The following is a 21732-nucleotide window of genomic DNA, read 5'->3' as shown; positions in this document are numbered from 1 at the left end:
CCTAGCCCCGAGGAGGCAGGCTTAGATGCACTTGTGTCACTTTGCGGAGGCGTTAAAGTCTTCATTCACAGATGCTCCTTTTGATGGGTCCTCACTCTTTGGACCCAAGGTGAAGGGCACCCACCCTAGATGCGAGCAGGAGGGCAAGACCTTGTCTGCCATCTGGGCCCGTTTTTCGCTTCCCATGAGACCTTATCCCAAAGCTCAGAGGGGAGGGAAGATGTAGTTCAAGAAATCGCAAAGGTCTTTCCCTGCTCATCAATGTGAACCCCCCTCCAGAGGCAGAGGAGGGGGGAATTACTCTGGAAGGCATCACCCTAGAGGCGGCGGAGGCCCCCACAACACAGGAGACCGCAAATCCTTTTGCGGTTCATCATTCCAATGTCCCTGAGGGACGGCCCGACTGTGCATCTCCAGAGCCAGTCGGGGGTCATTTTTCGGGGCACCTGAAAGCCTGGGGGTCCATCACTCAGGATCAGTGGGTGCTCCGGATCATCGCCGGAGGTTACACCATACCCTTTATTCATCCCCCTTCCCCTCCAAGGAAAATACCGGACGTGCCACCCAATCAGAGGGTTCAAGCAGCTACAGAAGTGTTAAAGCTGCTAGAAAAAGGAGTCATCCAACCAGTCCCCGAAGGCCAGACCGGATTAGGAACTTACTCAAGATTATTTTTGGTGCCAAAAAGAACAGGGGACTTGAGACCTATTCTGGATCTCAGCCGTCTCAACCGCTTCATGAAGAAGTCCAAGTTCCAGATGGTCACGCTACAATCCATTTTCCCATTGCTGGAAAAAGGAGTTTGGATGTGCTCCATCAATCTCAAGGACGCCTATTATCACATCAAGATAGACTAAGTGTCCAGGACTCACTCACGCTTCCGCCTGGGATCCAGTCATTACCAGTTTCGAGCCCTGCCCTTTGGTCTCACCACAGCCCCCAGGGTGTTTACCAAGTACCTGGCAGTGGTAACGGCTCACCTGAGGCTTCTTGGATTCCAGGTGTTTCCGTATCTGGACAACTGGCGCCTCACCGCCCCCACCAAGTATCTGCTCACTCAAGCTGTGACTTCCACCATCGAATTAGGTCAATTGCTAGGCATAACATTCAACTGGGAAAAGTCTGTATTGCTGCCATCACAGCGTGTTGCCTTTATAGGCGCAGAGCTAGACTCCATAGAAATGCGAGCCTACCTCCCAACAGAAAGGATAAGGATCTTACAGAACCAGATCACGGACCTATTGCCCCGTTGGAAGGCTCCAGCCAGGTTAGTCCTTCAACTCTTAGGATCTATGGTGGCCACTATTTTGTTAGTTCCGATGGCAAGGCTGCACATGTGAATTCTACAGTGGCTCCTTTCGAGCCAATGGTCCTTTCAGGAACTCCCGTTGTCCCACCCGATTCTAATCACGGACACTTGGCGGGATCTCCACTGGTGGCTTCTCTCCTCCAACCTGAACCTAGGCAGACCTTTTCACCCCCCTTACCCCATTGCCACTGTCACCACAGATGCTTCCCAGACAGGGTGGGGGGGGCATTATCTGGGCAGGACTGTCCAAGGCACTTGGCAAGACCATGAGACTCGCTTACATATCAATGTCCTGGAAATGAGAGCGGTGCTTCTAGCATTGCAGGCACTTCACAGCTCTCTCCCACTGGGGTCTATCGCGATCCTTTCAGACAATATGTCGGTGGTTTGGTACCTCAACAAACAGGGAGGAACCAGGTCTTACCCCCTTTGCAGAGAAGCCATGAGAGTGTGGGAATGGGCGATTGCTTCCCAGAGATTCCTAGTGGCAATGCACATTCCTGGGAAATCCAATGTTATAGCAGACAGGCTGAGCAGGGACATTCTGATGCCTCATGAATGGTCCCTGAACAACCAAGTGGCGGATTGGATCTTCGCCCGGTGGGGGTTGCCTTGCTGCGATCTATTCGCCAGTCCGCTGAATGCGAAGTGCGACAACTACTTCTCCCTGATTCCTGCCCAAGGGGAAGAACCCAGGGATGCGCTAGTTCACAAGTGGCCCTCCGGTCTACTCTATGCCTTCCCTCCACTTCCTCTACTGCCCAGACTGATTCAGAAGGCTATCTGTCTGGGAAGCTTCATGATCTTGATAGCCCCATTCTGGCCCTTTCAAGTATGGTTTCCATTCCTGAGGAAGTATGCGGTGGACGGTCCCTGGATCCTAGACCCGGCCCCGGACCTCCTGACTCACCAGTCGGGGCAGGCCCATCCGTCTCTACGTACTCTCAAGCTATCGGCCTGGTTGCTCCACTTCCGACCTTAGTCAGGCAGCATGTGTTTTTGCCTGAGGTGGTTCAGATACTGTCCTCTTCACATAAGCCCTCTACCAAGAGTATTTATTTTAGTAAATGGAAAAGATTTGCCTTCTGGGCTCAGCGGCATAACCTTGATCCCCTGACAGCCTCTGTTTCAGCAGTATTGGACTTTTTGGCTTCTCTTTTTAGACAAGACTCTGCGGTTTCTATGCTGAAAGTGCAGTTAGCGATTTCCAATTACCCTGTTGCCTTTGACCCTTCTCTCATGAGTCACAAATTGTGTAAGGCCTTTCTTAAAGGAACTTGGTTGCTTCGTCCCCCTATATCACAGCCAGTTTTACCATGGGATTTGAATGTGGTCCTTGCTGCTTTGATGTCCCCTCCATTCGAACCAGCAACAACTTGTGAGAAAAAATTCTTGTCATGGAAAACTGCATTTTTGGTAGCTATTACTTCAGCCAGAAGGGTTTCATAACTTCAAGCCCTTTCTGCCAAGCCTCCTTACCTCATTTTCCATAAGGACAGAGTATCCCTGAGATTAAACCCATCCTTTCTCCCTAAGGTTTCTTCTGCTCTTTCTCTTCAGCAATCAATTGAGCTTCCAGTCTTCTTTCCTGACTATTCCACCGATGTAGAATACAGATGTCACCTGTTGGATGTGCATAGACAACTATGTCTTTACCTGGATAGAACGCAGCAGGACAGGAAATCAGATCAATTATTTGTTGCCTTTGCAGATAATAAAATTGGCAAACCAGTCACTAAGGCCACTATTGCCAGGTGGATCAGGGATTGTGTATCCTTTATTTATTCAACGACAGGAAGAGGTTCCTTCCATTTCCAATTAAAGCACATTCTACTAGAGCTATGGCAACTTCAACAGCTTTCCAGTCCAGACTGTCTAGATGAAATTTGTGCTGCTGCCACTTGGTCTTCTCCACACACTTTTATTGCTCATTACAAATTAGATTTGGAGTCCAGGAGTCGGGCGTCATTTGGCTCCACAGTGCTCGGGAGTGTTTTCCAATGAGCCTCCCAGGATCTAGGTGCTAGGGACGCGGTCCCATCAGTTTAGAATGTAGGCGAGATAGGATCGCCTTACATCTTTTAGTTATGTACTTACCATAACGATAGATGTATGAGATCCATCTTGCCTACATTTGTATATACCCGCCCTCCAGCCCCCTACCTGCAGGATTTGGAGGAAACGCTTTGTGGGGTTTCCACTGAAGGTCTTATTTTCTTTTCTGGATCACGTATCTCTGCGAGTTGGGTGCATGTGAAGGGGACTTTGTGTGGGCAAACAAGATCTGGGGGCTTGGGTGTAGTGCATCCTGGGATATAGGGGTTGGCCCAGCTAATCGGAGACTTTGTGCTAGTGTACCAGCTGAGTCGGAGCCGATCAGTTTAGAATGTAGGAAAGATAGATCGCATACATCTATCGTTATGGTAGGTACATAACTAAAAGTTCTGTTTGTTCCAACTGCCTAGAGGACAAGTTATAAAGTTTGGGAGTTCTTCTCCCACCCAATGTCTTCACCCTCCAGGTCTCCCTTGGTAGCTGTCTGTGGTTGTGTATTGTGTTCTTTCTACCCACCTGTGTTCTTTCTGTGCTTTCGTTTAGTATTTTGAAATCCCACCTCCATGATGATATTTACCTCTTATTTCTTCATTGAATCTTGAAGCCTTTCTTCTGAGCCTCTGGGGCATATGTACTCCATATTTTCTATTTATGCCTTCATTGTTACCTTTCTGTATTATCCATCCATTACTACTGCGTGTTAGTAGCCTGGTTAAATTGTAACTGTTGTTCTAAGCCTTTTGATTTAAGCTCACGGGCTTCAGGCCAGTTATTCTACATTAGGAAGATTTGTGATCTACACTCTTATGGCCAGGATGGGTAGCTTACATGCTTCTAAGTTGGGAATTGCTGATTAAAGGTTTAGTGTGCTTGTTATTCAAAAAGTGTCTTGGTTCTGGGTTAAGCACTTGGGCTTCAAGCCAGTTATTTTACATTAAGAAGGTTTATGGTATACACTCTTGTGGGAAAAGAGGGTAGCTTCAGCCCTTCTAAGCTGGGAATTGCTGGTTGAAGGCTTATTATGCCTGCTTATTTGAACTGGGTTTTTTTCCGAAACTGGTGCACCTTGTAGCATAGACTAGATTTGTACCTGCTGAATCTAATTCTGTTTTTATAACTTGAGCACTAAGCCAGGCCATCTTTTATTGGAGAGGTTTCCCTTGCGCCCTTGTGGCAGGAGTGTACAGTTAGAACCTCATCTGATTGAATGTTGCTGGAACAGGGCTCAGTTTTGAGCTTTATTGGTTAATTTGTTTAGATCAGTTTGTCCCCATTTGCCACATTGAACCATGTATGTGCATCGCACACTGCCAAGCAGCAGTGGGCACTGCTGGTGGTTATAGATGCAAGCACTTCTGCCTGCAAGTTTTCCCTTAGTACTTTGCTGGTGCTCCATTGGTGAGTTCTCATGCTTGTCCCTCATTCACAGGAGATACATTCAGCAAAGCTGCTGAGGTACCAACACAGATCCTACCCATTAGCTCTCTGTATTTTTTGTCCACTTCTCCTGTCCTCTGCCTGTTCCGTCCTGTCCTCACATTTTCTGACCACATCAACTTACCTAGCATTATGGATGGACAATTTCCCACAGTTTATACAGCCAGCCTGGTCGGCATGGGCATCCTGAGGCAGTGTAGCAATTGCCTCATGTACACTGACAACCCACTTCTAGTCCACACAAATTCATTGTGAGAGATGCATCTATATCAGAATCCAGTCTCCGCTCACCAGTCAGTCCATCTGATACTAAGCAGGTTGTCAGCATGCACACCTCACCTCCTGCACCTAACAAACCAAAACCACATCCACCTACATATGTGGTGGTCCTTACAAGAAGCTTACCCAGAAGCATGCTTCACATAATACATTCTCTGCAGAACATGGTACACATAATATATCACACACCAGTGTCTCACTAGTCAAGCCCCTAAGGCATAACACAAAAACAAACATCTTGGTCATAGGCAACTAGTTGTGAGACACACAGATGTCCCTCTCACTAGGTTGGAATAAGGAAAAGGTCACGGTCAGCTGTCTGTCAGGTGCCAGGATACACCACGTCACACACGCACTCAAGTCTCTCAACATCAGACACTGTTATCACTGTCATAGTCCATGTTGGCATGAACGACTTGACTTATCTCACTGGCCTATATGAGGAGAGACATGACTGAGCTCTCTGAGTATGTCTCTCAAGCAGGTATATCCCTAGCCTTAAGCAGCATTTTACCTTTGCCTAGGATGATACCTCAATACAAACAAAAAATTGTTGGCTTTAAAAATTGGCTTAGTTTCTGGTATCATTCAAAGGGGCTCTAGTATCTGTCAGCCTGGGATGACATGGCCGATAAACCTCAATGCTTTGCCAGAGGTGGTCTTCATCTGTCACCCCTGAGATTTCAGTTACTGCTAAGGTTCCTGCCATCCCCATAGTGCCTTTTTTTTTTTTTAGACAAGGTCACAAAAACAGAATTCCCTGATGTAAAAATACTCTCTAAAAACATCCTCGGGGTTATGCTGCTAAATGCTGTCAGTCTAAACTGGAAACTGCACTCACCCTGGAAGACGCTGACATTTGTGCAGTCACTGAGACCTGGTTTAAGGCTGCTGAGATCACCCCAGCTATACCAGCTTACATTTCCCTCTAATGTTCAGACCACAAACCGTGAGGGCATGAGAACTAAAGGAGGTGGTGTATCAATATTCATTAGATAAATGCACCTAGATTGGTTGAACAGCACGATTCCCTTGAATTACTTCAGGTGCAGTTGACCCCTCTTCAGGTCATTGCCAGCTATAGAACCCCCTCCATGAATCAAGACATCCACTCAGCCTACTTGGATCTACTTGAGTCAATCAAGATACAACCAAACACCTTGGTTTTTGGGTGACTTTAATTATCCGTCCATAGAATGAGTATATTATAAGTTCTAACTCATTTGCCCAAAGGTTCCTGGATGTTAACTGCAATGCCCTGGACCAGCTAGTTGACACACCTACAAGGGGCTCAAAGATCCTGGATCTGGTGCTCACCAACATGGGAGACCACTGCACCACCCCCAGTATGTTCATAGGTAGGTACTAGGCTATTGGCCCAAGGGCCTACTTATGCCTAGCCAACAAGGTTCCCTGGCTTGCACCACCCAAGAAAGTTATTTCCCTGTGCCACTGTCGAGCAGAGACACAGAAGTGATCCCCGGGGTGTATTTCCTATTTCTCATCCACTCAAGAGTTTTCTTGAGTGCTAATGAAGAACTTTGCTTGACATAGATGGGTTGTCTGTTCCAGAGTATGGGAAGTCTCTGGGGTAGGAATCCATTCCTCCAGCATGTCCTGTTTATTGTGGTGACAAGGTTTCGGTCCCTAGAGTGTGTAGCTCAGAGGGATTGGGATTTCTTTAGATGTAGCATGTCCAACAGCTCTGGGTTTGACATAGCTTTATATGTTAGGCAGAGATCACCTCTGAGTAGACGATATGCTACGGAGTAAAGCTGGAGTTTTTTTGAAGTGGTCAGTGTAGGGCATTTGTTTGAAGCCATTAATCCTCTTTGTGAGGTACATCTGTGGCCTTTCCAGCTGCTGCAGATGCCTTGTGAAGTACATTCCAAAAGGGGTGTTGTACTCTATAATGGGTGTGAGTGTCGAGTAGAGGGGAACAATGACCTTTTTTTCCTGGATGAGAACCCTTTTATGATGAGGTGTGCCACGTAGAAGGACTTCCTGACTACTGTGGCGATGTGACTATTAAAGGAGAGACTACTGTCCACCTGGGTCCCAAGATCTTTTATCACACATTCGGTGTTAAGTAGATTGCTGCCTATGTGGTAGTTCATGGGTACAGAGTTTTTACCAAAGGGGATGACACTGCACTTTTTGGCATTGAGCTTGAGGCCATGGCTCTGACCCCAGACATCTGTCTCAGTGAGGCCCTTCTGTATGATGTCCACATCATTTGGGGACTTGACTATGGCTCCTAGTTTGCAGTCATCTGCAAACTTCGTTAGCCAGATGCCTTCTTTGTTAGCCTGTACTTCAGAGAAGTAGATACCAAGCAGGAGAGGTCCCAGGACAGAACCCTGTGGTACTCCACTTGTCACTGCTTTAAAGTCAGATTTGGAGTCTGCAACTTTTACAGTGTGGGTTTCGTCAGTGAGCCAGTTGGCAACCCATCTTGTGATGTAGGGATTTATACCTAGTTTAGTGAGTTTAGCTATAATTCCAGAATGGGGGATGGTGTTGAAAGCATTGGCGAGGTCAAGATATGCTGTGTGAAGTACCTTACCCTCATCTACAGCTTTGGTGACTGCCTCAAAGAAGTTGATCAGGTTCAGGAGGCATGATCTGCCTTTCACAAACCCAAACTGGGTGAGATCCAGAGTTTGGAGGTTACCAATGTCTAAGTTCCATGATACGTTCCATGGCCTTGCAGACCAGACTCGTCAGGCTAATAGGTCGATAGTTCCCGGGATCAGTGGTGGCTCCCCCTTTGTGGAGTGGGATAACTGTTGCTGTGCGCCACAAAGCCTTATGTACGAGGCTATTATTGAACATGGTGCTTAAGTGGGGAGCCAGTTCGTTCTGAAGTTTGTGTAAAACGCAGCCTGGGATAGAGAGTGCAGCTTTTACCTGCTTAGTTGTAATTACAGGGAATCTGCATTCTTCCTGTATTGATATGGGCCCTTTAGAGGTTGAGAGGGGGGTAAAGTTAGCACTGAACCTGTCTGGCAGGATGTTGGCAGTATCAGTTGGTTCTGTAATTTTCTTGCCTTTGTACTGTAACTCAGAGCAGATCTGGGTATTGCCATCGCGATTCTTGACATAGCTATAGAATGCTTTGTGGTTTTCGTAGCTAGCTTTGGAGGATCTTATAAGGGATCTCAGCTTCTTACTGAGGCTGACCAGGGAGCTCCTCCACTCATGGGATTTTACTCTCTTTTGCAACAGTTTCTTCCTTCTGTTGTACAGTTTGTTTATGGCAGGGGACCACCAGATTGGCTTCCTTTTTTTTTTTTTTTTTTTTTTTTTTTTGGAGGATAGCACGATCCATGCACTCGTGTAAGTGCTTATAGAGTGCATTTGTGTAGGATTCAGCAGTTGTAACTGTATTGTCCATCTGCATGGGTGTCATGACGTTCACCACTTCTGTGTTAAGAAGCATGAAATTGGCTTTGGAGAATTTTTTTACTGTGGTTTCCTTAATGGGGGGTAGGGGCTGGATGTGGATATCAAGGGTGATTAGCTTATGGTTGGATCGGACCAACGAGGAGTTGACTTCAGGTGGTGAACTAATGTTGGTAATGACTAGGTCTAGGATATTGTTGCCCCTGGTGGGGGTGGGATAAGTTGATCCAGGGCATTGGAGTTTATGAATTCCAGAAAGCGTTGTGCTAAGCAGTTGGTACATGAGTAGTTTTCCCAGTTAATGGTGGGGTAGTTGAAGTTTCCCATTATTAGGGTGTTTGGTTGAACCCTAATATTTTCCAGTACATCAGGAAAAGAGGAGTGGGAATCCTGGGGCATGGTGGAGGATCTGTAGCAAGCTACAATTTGGATTGCAGTTTTGCCCAGAGTTAGTTGCACTTGGATAACCTTGGATGCATTATGCTGAGCAACTAGCCTGGAGGTGTGGATATCCTTAATGAATATGGACACACCTCTGCCTTTGGTGTTTTGGTCCAGGTTACATGACCGAAAAGTGCAGTATGAGTTATAGCCTGGTAGTGCAGGGGTGCTCTCTGGAGCCTTGAACCCGGTCTTAGTCACTGCAAAGATATCAATGTTCTCCATTTTAAGGATTGCCTCGAGTGAGTACATTTTGAGATTTAGACTTCTAGCATTGAGTAGCATTACCCTCAGTTTTTGCTTGCCTGTTCCTGTTATGGTGGTGATTTTTTTTATTTGAACCTTGCCTAAAAAAGGCACTACAGGGGCAGCAAGAGCCTTAGCCAGTGTCTGGAATCCCAGGGGCGACAGGTGCAGGCCATCTGTGGCAAAGCTTCGTGGTCTGTCGACCATGTCATCCCAAGCAGACAGACACTGGATTCCCTTAGAATGACACCAGAAGCTTAGCCAATTGTTGAAGTCAATCATTTTGTCCTTGTACTGCGGTGTCATTCTGGGCAATGGCAGAATGCTACTCAGGGTTAGGGTCATACCTGCCTGGGCTACAAGATTGGTGAGATCTAACCACAAATTAGTCTCACTAAAAATAATTATAACACTTGGCATCAACTAGAGTAAAAAACTTCTCCGATGCCAATTGCAACCTTTATGTGGCAGAATAAATAGTTTCATAGCTCCTCCCCCGCTGATAGCACAGGCACCTTTGCTGAGTTATACACCAGTGTTTTATACAACCACCTGTACATTTGTATTGACTCTGCTATACCTGATAGAACCAAAGCAAGATCTTCAAGGAAAAACAAACCTGCCTGGTGGGCAACTGCCATTAATAGGCTATACAATAGGAGAAAGAAATTGCTGTCTAAGAGCAGGAAGAAACCATCACAAAACCGAAAACCCTCCCTCCTTAACTTAAACAAGTAAATAAGACCCCTAGTGAAGTCCTCCAAAGCCAACTATGACTCCAACTTAGCTTCCTTAATGGATAACCACAAGGCATTCTTCAATTACATCTGTAACCTCAAAGGTAAGACCCAGAATTGTGTTGAACTTGTAGTTAATGGTACTACATATATATAGAACCTGTGGATATAGCAAACCTGCTGACCGACACATTCAGTGAAAACTTCACTCCCCTGTCCCCACCACATATAGCCCAAAGCATCCCAAGCACCTGTCTCTCACCTAGTATCTCTGAAGAGCAGGTCTTAAATGCCTTCTCCAAGGCCAAAAGCGCAGCCTCTATGGGACCAGACAACATCCCAGGGTGTCTTCTGCACGAGTTAAAATAGGAATTATCACCATTGAGCATGCTTTTCAGTCAAAGCCTAAGCAATTGCTTTGTTCTGGTGGAGAGGAAAACAGCTACCGTTATCCATTTGCACAAAGGGGGTGCATCCATAGACCTGGGAACTGTAGACCCATTAGCCTGACCAGTCTCATCTGTAAAGCCATGGAACTAATCATCATGGACCTTCTTAACAAAAATATAGAAAATCTCCAAATGCTCAACCCCACCCAGTTTGGATTTGTCAAGGGGCGATCATCCCTGTTAAACTTGGTGGACTTCTTTGTGATGGTCACCAAAGCCGTAGACAAGGGCAAATCTGTACATACGGCCTACCCAGACTTAATCAAGGCCTTTGACGCAATCCCCCTCTCGGGCATCATTTATAAAATCAGTCAGCTGGGTACCAACCCATTTTTTGTCAGGTGAGTTGCAAACTGGCTCACTGATGGAACTCGTGCAGTCAAAATAGGAGACTCCACCTCCTCCAGCTGACTTGTAACCTGTGGTGTTCCACAGGGATCGGTTCTAGGACCCCTGTTTGGAATCTACTTCTCCCAAGTGCAGGCTATAACTAAAGGACTGTGGCTGGCAAAGTTTGTGGACTGTAAACTGGGAGTGAGAATTGAAACCCCTAGCAATGTCAACATCCTGCAAGAAGGTCTTGCGCAGACTAATGACTGGTACCAACGTTATGGTCTTAATGCATTTTTTGCATTGTTTATCACCTCCCCTTTGGCAAAGGTGATGTTCCTGCAAACTACCACATCAGTAGCAGTACCAGAAGTGCACATTCTGTGGTGAGAGATCTGGGCATACAGGTTGACAGCAACCTTAACTTCAGTCACCATGTTTCCACAGTGGTAAGAATGGCATTTTATATTGCATATCTCTGCATGTCTTTTTTTTAATTTTTATGTTTTCATTTTTTGATTCTAACTTTGTGTTTTACTGAAGTGTGCACTAACATTTCACTGTAATATTTGAGTGTGAATTTTATTTTTAATATGAAAACTATTTAATCTGGAGCTTTTCTCCTCGTTCTCCACTGAAAATAGGCTACTGGCCTAATTGGACCAACCCGGTTAAAAAAAGTCAATAAATTATATCATAAATAAGGGCATTGCCTACAGAAAAAGAAAGGTTATAAACCCCCCTGTAGTCTTTCCTCTTCAGGACAATAATAGAGTACAACCCTCCCTTTCGTATATTCCTTTCCAAACACCTGCAGTAATTAGAGAGATCAGAAAGGTTCCTTATGAAGAAAATTCAGGGTCTTCAAGATTTGTGTTACATGGACAGACTGAAGTCATTGTCACTTTACTGTGTGATACAGACTGCTCAGAGGCGACCTGTCCTTGCATATAGAGCAGTTTCTGACCCAGCTTTGATGGAAATGCTGCACATTCGCAAGTCAAGTGGCACGTGGGTCACTCGCTCAAAGGACCTTAACCTGGTATGTGACCAACAGAATTTGCTGGAGAGAGAGATTTGTCTCTCAGAGGGTGCCCCACCTTTGGAACAAGCTTCCTAATCATGTTGAAGTCCCTCGTTGGCCCTATTCAAGCACAATTTGGCTGATTGGATGGGTAACCAGAAATTCATTCCAGGGGCTCCACCTGTGTCCCTTCTGGCCAGGGGAAATAGGTGCTGATTTTAGTGTCTGCTTGAACCAGGCACCCTTGGGAACACAGGTTGAACTTGGATATTCTTGTAAGGGCCCCTGGGGCTGTTAGCCTAGTAACCACCTACGATCCATCTACCCTTACTGTAGTAAATTAAGTAGTGTATCACAAGTCATAGTGATTTCTCCAATTTTTCTTTCCCCTCCAAGTAATTCTAGAAGCAGTATATTACCATCATAACAACAGTATACAAGCCCTCACCTCTCAACAGGCAGTACAAAGTGGACATTTGGCATGTTTACAGCAGTAAAGTTTAAAAAAGCAGCAGTGACTTGCACTGCAATGATAAACACGTAATAGTTTCCAAGATTAACATATAAAATACCCACTTAAAAATAGTGTGTGATGCAGTTAGATTATTGAATTCTGCTTCAGTGGTGTACAGGAATGAAGCCCTAACTGCAGTCATTTAAGAAGCTGAAAAATTTGCCAGACAAGCATATTGCACACTTAAGCAGCACTTGCAGGGCTGCTAATCCTGTTAAATTTGCTTCTGAGTGAGGCAAATGTTCAGTGGATACGCCTGTTTAAATTCTTAATCTTGGCACCTAACCCTGTATGGATAAGAGATTAGCGTAGCATACATGTGTCTTAGTGTAGATTCAAAGCTTTAGGCTGTACTGCTGGCATGTCAGTTTAGTTTAGCAGCTCTTGTACCAGAGGGACTCCACCCCCCCCCCCTTTTTGTGTAGAGGTTACTTACCAGCTTGTTGAGAAGCTGCATATGCATTGCAGTTGTATGTACAGGAGTGTGTTTTCCTAGTGCATTAGGTGCAATTATTTGAATACATTAGCAGGCAGAGTATCAGTGTATGGCACATTTAAAAAACATAACTGTAAAAGAGCAACTGAGGTGATTGCACAATTCTCAGCTCTTAGCTGAAAAATGGGGAAAAGGCAACTCTGAGCTTTGGGTATAAGTGTACACCAACTACCAAATGCTGCCTTACATTTGCCTTCACTTGTTTTTCTGTTTCTGCAGTCGTTAGTTTTGGGTTGGCCTTAATTATGTAGTGTCAGAAATGCTCCTAATGTTGGTAGGAAATAATTCCTTCAATGTCGTACTTTGCAACATTTTAAGTAGAAAATTGATTAGTTTAAATATTCGGTGTAAATAAGCTGTATACTTTGTAGAATATTTTTCATTTGTGACTATTTGCTTGGTTTTTATTGTGGATAGTGTAGAAAATGTTGGATTTATTTATTCTTTGTTTTGTTTTTAATCACAGAGCAGTCGAGTTACTCTTAAAATGGATGTGTCGCATACAGAACATTCTCATGTAATTGGCAAAGGGGGAAACAACATCAAAAAGGTTATGGAAGAAACAGGGTGTCATATCCATTTTCCTGATTCCAACAGAAATAATCAAGTTGAGAAAAGCAACCAGGTATTTTTTTAATGTTTTTTTTTATCAATCTGATTTAAACTCTGATTCATTTCTGAGGATAGTCAACATGATTGTACAATTATAAAATTCATTAAGCATGCATACTGTTTAACAACTTTTCTTGGCATGCATTTGGCATTGGTAAATAAGCAATATTGCTTCACTATTTTCCAAAAATGGTTTGCAGTCTATTTCATTATTTTGCCTCCCCCTCACTGCCTGCTTAACCATCAATATTCTCTGTCTATTGGCCCATTTTTTTCTCATTACAAGGCAAGAGACAACTGATATTGGCCATTATTGCAACGATTGCAAGTGCTTTGAGTTTTTGTTATGGGCCTGTGTTCCCCTGAAAAATGCTCAGTAAGCAAGGGAGGGGGGGGGGGTCTGCAATGGTCTGTGTGCACTGGTCATCCCTTACTTTTGCAATGGATATTGCCAGCAAGCAGCCTTGCTCCTCTTCCCCATAGCATGGGAGGGAGATGGTTTCACAGGTCTTCACCAGAGAAATAGCACCATCTGTGTGTTCCAAATGCACATATCCCACCCCAGGAGAGGAAAGTCGCCCAAGACCCTTCATTCCTGTTGTGGCTTGACTGTTCCATTTTCAGGGATGCTAAACGAATCATGATTGCCTGGGTTGCAGTTAAGGCTCAAGATGTTCTTCGTGTTTCACTGTTGCAGTTCTTACATTTGGGTACCCTCAGTCGGCCTGATTAACAAAGTCTTGGGTCCTGCATCGGTTGCTGTCCCTTCTTCCATGACATCAGGTCGTCAGGGGCATAAAACATGCAGCCAACGCCATTACATTAGTCTTTCTTGCCGCGCTGTGCCCGAAGCAGAAGCAGTTCTCAAGTGCCGGTCGGCCGACTCCTGAAATTTTCATTTTCGAGTTTCATATCCGAAGTTTTCAACTAAAAAGCTAAGTACCCCATTGGGGAAACTTTTTCTTGCTCCTTACCGATGTCAGTAAAAGTTAATAATTGCATTACTTGTGGGAAGCAAATACCTCATAAGGATTTCCATTTGTACTGTATTCCTTGCCTAGGCCCTGACCACAACGTACCTTGCTGTCGGTTTTGTGTTTTATTTAATCAACGCACCATCAAACATCGGTACATTTTTGCTTCTAAATATTTTGTCTCACGCTTTAATTATCCAGAAATGTCGTCAGTTAACAATCCGACTACCGGAATACCTAAAAAACGCAAAGAAAAAGACAGAGACATGCCGTTGAGGTCCAAAACTGCCGACGACGCTTCTCCTAAGACGGTCGCCAGTTCGCCGGTACTAAGTGAGGTGCTTTCACAACCCCTGATACCCGCTACTTCTGATTTGCAGGCCTCTACTGAGACCCATTCGGAGTCCGGTATGCCGCGAGATGCTTCAAGTATGGAACCCGCGGATGCCTCTACCTTGGATGGGTCCGGAGCCGCTGTGCAGGCACCAGCTTCTGAGGGTGTTTTCAGGCCTACAGATTTGTATATTAGACCGACGCCATCTTCAAAACTAACACCAAAATCTTGACCTATGCCTAAAAAACTGATGCCTGGGCCACATGTGCAGGCCCCTATGCCTAAAAAACAAATGATCAAAATGGCTGAAGGTTTAATTACTCTGATCAGAAGTAGCTAACCCCCCCCCTCCTTCTAAGAGGCCTAGGCAAGGCATTGATTATGAATCTTCTGAACAGGATTCTATTTCTTCTGACTCTTCTAATGAACAGGAATTGTCTATTCCTACTTATGAGGACTCTGATGCAGAAGATTCCACTCCTTCTGCTTCTCCTCCTGAGGATTTTTCTTTTAAGGAAACTTTACATACCTTAAGGGGACATTTCCAGTGGGAAAGTCAGGATTTCTCTGAAATTAAAGAGAGACATAGGGATTTTCTTCTTCCTCAGCATAGGCCCTTTGACTATACCTCCTGTTCTAGACATTGTTGATGTTTTTTCAGAATCTAGTATGGCTCCTGATTCTCTGCCTCCAGCTCCTTGTAAGCCAGACAGATACTATAGGGTTCCTGACTCCCACAACTTCCTATTCAAAAATCCTGTTGCAGATCCTGAAACCATTTCTCAGGGTCCCAAGGGCATTAAAGGCTTCAACTGCTAAAAATCCTACCCCTTCTGATACAGATTCCAGGGCACTGGATAGATGGGGTAAGAAGGTTTACACTTCTGCAACCTTGGCAATCAGAGCTTTAAACTGTCAATTTCATATGCTAAAATATCAACAGCATATCATGGGACTGCTTAAACAAAAATGTTAATTTCTGACTGTGTGGAAAACAAAGATTTACAGGATTTATTGCATTCAGCTGAACAAGTTGGAAAACATACTTTGCAATGTGATTTTGATTCTTTGGAGGCCTCTTGCAGGGCTGCTGTAACTGGGTCTGTGCTAAGAAGGCATGCTTGGCTCAAAGAGCAAAATCTCCCTGATCATGTTAAAGCAAAACTGTTGGATGCTCCTTTACAGCAGGACCGTCTCTTTGGTAATAAGGCTGAAGAAGTTTTAAAAAAGATGGAAGATGAAGCTAAATCTATGCAAACTGTGAAAGATTTCTTGCAAGTGCAACCTCCAAGATTTAGTAGGCACTGGCCTACTAAGAACTGGTCCTTTCCAGTTGCTTCGAGAGCCACTCAAGTCAAACCCAGGCATTCCAAAGGCTCCAGGTTTCAGTCACAAGGGACTTTCAGAACAAAACAATGGGGTGCCTCCTTTTCCAAATCTGGAAACAACAAGACACCTCCCTATGGTAAGCAGTCTCAATGACTTCCTTTTACACTTACCAAGCGCTTACCTTTTAGCTGCCCCTTTGGGGGGAAAACTGGCTCTTCATGCAAGAAACTGGCAACTTATAACCCAGGACAAATGGGTTTCAAGTAGTATCCCAGGGATACAGATTTCATTTCCACATGTTGCCAATTCCAAACGGATGGCCAGATCTGCCCCCAAATCAGTGGGCAGAGGCCCAGAAACAAGTACTTTCCCTCGTGAGCATGAGGGCTATTCAACCAGTACCAGAAGAGGAAAAGGGACAAGGTTTCTATTCAAGACTTTTCCTGGTACCCAGAAAAGACAAATCATGGCGTCCAGTTCTGGACTTATCTACTCTAAACACCTTTCTGGACATTCCAAAATACAAGATGCTGACTCTTCACCAGTTACTTCCTATGCTAAGCAAAGATGCCTGGTTAGCAACTCTAGATTTAAAAGAGGCTTACCTGCATATCCCAATCAGGGAATCTTGCAGAAGATACCTCTGCTTCAAAGCAGGCTACTTGCATTACCAGTTCTCTGCACTGCCCTTTGACTTATGTACTATGCCCAGGGTCTTTACAAAGTGCCTGGCTCCAGTAATTGCATTTTGCATGCAAAGAAATATTCAAATATATCCATACCTGGATGATTGTCTAATTTCGGCAGAAAACAAGGATACTCTTCTAAACCATCTGACGTTTGTAAAAAGGGTTCTAACTTGTCTGGGGTACACTATAAACGAAAAGAAAAGCTGGTACCCTCTCAAAAAATTACACCCCTGGGTGCAAGCTTGAATACAACTGCCCAGATGGCTTTCCTTACTTCAGAGAAGCAAATTCATTTGGTGACTTACTTACAGGTGGCCACAAAACCCTGCTTTCTGCAAGGCAAATACTGCAAGCCTTGAAGTTCATGGCCTCCTGCATTCTTCTAATTCCATATGCAATACTGCATATGAGGAAACTTCAGTGGTACTTAAAAAGTGTATGGAGTCAGCATTGTCACAGCCTGGAAACAATGATTCCTATCATACCTTGCCTGCAACTAGAGTTCCTATGGTGGGCAGAGGCCTGCCATCAAAACAAGGCACTGCCATTCACACCACCCCCTGCCACCCAAACCCTAACTACAGATGCATCAGACTATGCTTGGGGGGCACATCTGGCAGGGAAGTGCATTCAGGCCAAATGGAGCCCAAATCAAATGTACCTTCATATCAAGCAAAAAGAAATGCTAGCTGTACAGAACGCACTGACAGCCTTCAAGGACTACCTTCATCCAGGATAACTAATAATAAAGGCAGACAACACCATGGTTATGTAGTACGTAAACAAGCAGGGGGGTACACATTCCTACCCCCTTAGCAGACTAGCCATGGCATTGTGGAACACGGCCTTGACCTTTCAAGTACAACTACAAGCTCAATTCCTGCCAGGAAAGCTGAATACTCTGGCAGATGAACTAAGCAGAAATCTCCTGGACCCACATGAATGGAAACTGGAACCACGGATTTTCAACATGTTGACATGCAAATGGAGGAGCCCAGACATAGATCTTTTTGCCTCACCCCAGAACTATCAGTTGGACAAATTTTGCAAAAGAACTCATCACAAAAAAGCCTGGAAAGTTGGATGCTCTATCCTTCAGCTGGAAAAACCTATCAGTCTGTGCCTTTCCCCCTCTGCCTCTGCTCTCCAAAGTTCTACTAAAACTCAAACAGAACAAACCAAAAATTATTTTGATTGCTCCAGACTGGTCTCGCCAACACTGGTACTCACACCTGCGCAATATGTCACACCTTCCACCGTAGCACCTGCCTCAGACCACCTTACTTTACTGTCTCAGCAGAACAACCAAATTTTGCACACTCAGCTCTAAACTTTGAATCTTGCAGCATGGCTAATCACCTAAATTCACCCTTAACATCCCTCAGCAAACCTGTAATGGATGTCATTTTGGAGGTGAGAAGATCTAGTACTAGAAAATCTTATGCTGACAAATGGAAAAGATTCTGTGCCTGGAATCAATCTCAAGGGATAAGCCCAGCAGTGCCCAACATTCCTCAGATTTTACAATACTTAACTGAGATGCTTCACAAGGGTCTGTCCTTTTCTTCCATAAAAATCCATGCCTCAGCCATTTCAGCTCATTACAACACAGAACCTCCCCTCTTCTCTCATCCTCTGCTAAAGCAGTATCTCAGAGGGGCCAAAAACTTAAGACCACCCAGGAGAGCTCCAACCCCTGCCTGGGACCTCAATTTTGTATTGGAAAAGCTCACACTCCCTCCTTTCGAGCCAGCTGCTACTGCAGACTTAAAATTTCTCTCCTGGAAAACAGCTTTCCTTTTAGCAGTCACTTCAGCTATAAGGATTTCCAAATTACAGGCTTTTATGGCAGTGGAGCCTTTCATCATTTTTCATGAAGACTGGGTATCTCTCAGGACCAATCCATCCTTCATGCCTAAGGTGGGTATCCAGTGTGGCTCTTAATCAGACCCTTCATTTGCCAACTTTCTTTCCCAATCCACAGAAAAGGGGGAGCAGATTCTGCATTCATTGGATGTACACAGACAACTTAGATTTTACTTAAACGGGACAAAATCACAAAGAAAATATGAACAACTGCTGGTGGCATTTGCTGCAGGGGCAGAGGGAAAGCCCATTTCAAAGCAAACCATTTCCAAATGGATAAGCCATTGTATTTGTTTCTGCTATATGCACCATGGTAAAACTATCCCCCAGGGGATCAGATCCCATTCCACCAGGGCTGCATCTACTTCAGCAGCCTTTCTCAGAGGTGTTCCTACCAGGGACATTCTAGAAGCTGCTACCTGGAGCTCAGTTCATACTTTCACCAAACATTACCATTTTTTTCTAAATCCAGAGCTGGCTTTGCCACTGCTGTCCTGCAGGGCCTTATAGCTGGTCCTAATGCTGTATATTTCCCCTTCACCCAATCATAGCTTTGGGAATCTACCCAAATGTAATGACTGCAAAAGTGAAACACGAAGAACATAGTACAGTTGTGTACACTTACCATAAATGTAGATGTTCGAGTGTATTCACTGTTGCAGTCCTGGTTACCCTCCCTCCAGCCCCTTATTTTTCTCTGGCTATACCTCTACTTTCTCTCACTATGCTTAAAAGCCCTTTTGGTGTATTTTCTTTTGGTTGGAGGTATATTTTTTGTGTTTTTAATTTTATTTGCTCCCCATTTGGGGGGTACCTGACATCTGGAGCAAGAAAAACTAATGTAATGGTGTCGGCTGCATGTTTTATACCCCTGACGTCACGGAAGAATGGACAGCAACCGACGCAGGGCCCAAGACTTCGTTAATCAGGCCGACTGAGGGCAACCTGCCAGCAGGTTACCCAAATGTAATGACTGCAATAGTGAATACACTCTAACATCTACATTTATGTTAAGTGTACACAACTGTACTTTGTGAGGGTAGCATAAATGTTAAGGTGTATACCTTACGAACACAAGGTGCAGGGTTTGATTCTCACATGGGATAATTGGCTAGGAATAAAATGGTCTCCAGGGGCAGTTAGCCTAGTAGCAGTCTATGGATTCCTCTGTCACATTTCATAGGAGGTTACTAGGCTAATGGCTTAAGAGCCCTAACAAGCCTAGCCAGTATAACCCAACTTTACCCAGTACATGGCCCCTAGGGGCAAGAGAGGATGGCATGAGTTTGTGCCTATGACTTCAGTATCTTAGCTTGTCCCTATCCATGAGGGGCATAGGTGGTACCCTGTGTGTAAATTTGTAATACCCCATCCATTAATCCAAATTGCGTTTGAAGAGGGCCGGGAGTGAGTCTGCTTAATAGGAATAGGAGGCCTGTTCCAAGGAAGGGGCAATCTCTGAGACACTTACCTCTTTCTCCATTATATTTTGTTTGAGTTAAGTTTTGATCCCTAGATAAGGTGACCTACATGCTGTTTGACTTGTAGACGTGTAACAGCTCCATCAGGGCAAGATTGGTGAGTGCCTTGTAGGTTTTGCATAAGTCACCCTGCCATGCAGTTTCTTATTTAATATAGCATTTATTTAACCTGATTTTGTTTGTTGTGTTGTGTGAAGACAATGTAAGCCACTCAGAGCCCACAGAATAGATAACTTTCACCTGCATTTGTTATTCAGCAGAATATCTGGGGCAAAGGAAAACAGGAGTACTTTTATTGATTGCAGGAGGAGCTCCAATAATGAGAAGAGGAAAAAAAAAGCAGTAATGGAAGATGCATAGTGCTAAGGGGCTACTGGCAAGGGAGGAAGATTACGCTGGCATGTACCTGTATTCCACCTAAAACTGCTATAATGAAGCTTAAGAAAATTCTGGGAGAAATCAGTTTTCAGCAGGGGATATTACTTGTAGGTGGGGACTGCAATTTGGTTTGCAACTGTTAAGATGTGTCTGGGGGAACTAGAAGGTAAAATATAACAAAGGAGGGTAGATTTTTGAAGAAATTTATGAAAATGTTTGGCATGGAAGATATGAATTCTGTACTAGGAATTCAGAATGGGCTAGTCTGGATATAATTTATATCTCACAAATGTGCATTTGAATGAAGGTCTTGAAATGCACCCAATAACTGCTTCAGATCGTGCACTAATAGCTAAAATATAAACACAAGGTAATGAAATGAAAATGAGTGTTGGCGCTTCACACCTATCAGTTGAAACGAGAGAAATTTAAGGAATGGGTTTTGGAAATAATTCAGGTGCTATTACAGAAGATAGAAACTTCTGAAAATATAGCTAGGGAGTGGGATGAAATTGAAGTGGAGGTTAAAGCTAGGGCATAAATAAAGGAAAGTGGGGAACGGTTCAGAAGTAATAAAAATTATTTAGAGAGCGTGACAAATGTTAAAGTATTGCAAAATAAGGGGGATCTCAGAACAAGAAAAGGAGCAACTGTAGAATGCTAAACATAAAATTAGGGATTACCTCATAATATGCATGAGTTTAGAAAGATTGCGGTTAAGTAAATGTTTTTTGATAATTCTAGAACACAACAACTTTTAGCACAGTGACTCAGGTAACAGAAAGTGGATAGGGCTGTCACCAAGCTTAGGGAGTTTATAACCAGGAAGATAATTAGATCCTGTAGAAGTATTAGAAATATTTAGGAAATTTTATGGAAGTTTGTATAAAGCAGAGAAATATGGAAATCAAGAAAAGGTACATAGGTTCATAGGTGTGGACTAGGATAATGGCCCAGGAGCCTTAACAAGCCTAGCCCATAGGATTACCCTGGCATCATGCCACCTGACCTTAGTTCCCAGTGCCTTTGAGTAAAGCCACTGGAGTGATCCCTGGGATGAATTTTCTATTTCCGATCCACTCATCAAGATCTCTCTTGAAGAGGGCCAGTGAGGTGCTCTGCTTGACATGTATGGGAAGTCTATTCCATAGCATGGGCAGTCTCTGGGTTATGAACCTGTCCCTCCAGCATGTTCTGTTGATTGTGGTAATGAGGTTGAGGTCTCTGGAGCATGTAGTGCGGGGAGGGATTGGGATTTTAGATGTAACATTTCTCTAACAGCTGGGTCAGACATGGCTTTGTAAGTCAAGCAGAGATCGCCTCTAAGAAGGCGATATGAGACAGAGA

At 44.3% G+C, this 21732-nt stretch overlaps 1 protein-coding gene across 1 annotated transcript in view; it reads left to right on the top strand.

The window, feature by feature from the left end:
* Window positions 1-21732, top strand: part of BICC1 (BicC family RNA binding protein 1) — a 1908684-nt gene that overhangs the window by 743675 nt on the left and 1143277 nt on the right. The window contains exon 5 of the mRNA XM_044056407.1: window positions 13189-13347. Coding sequence (XP_043912342.1) covers window positions 13189-13347 — 159 coding nt within the window. The remainder of the gene's footprint in view (window positions 1-13188; window positions 13348-21732) is intronic.

Source organism: Protopterus annectens, chromosome 14.part0 (assembly GCF_019279795.1).
Source record: "Protopterus annectens isolate FY-2018-M chromosome 14.part0, PAN1.0, whole genome shotgun sequence".
In the NCBI taxonomy this organism is placed as follows: Eukaryota; Metazoa; Chordata; order Ceratodontiformes; family Protopteridae; genus Protopterus; species Protopterus annectens.
The sequence above is the reverse complement of the archived record's forward strand: the minus strand, read 5'-3'. Positions and strand labels throughout refer to the sequence as shown.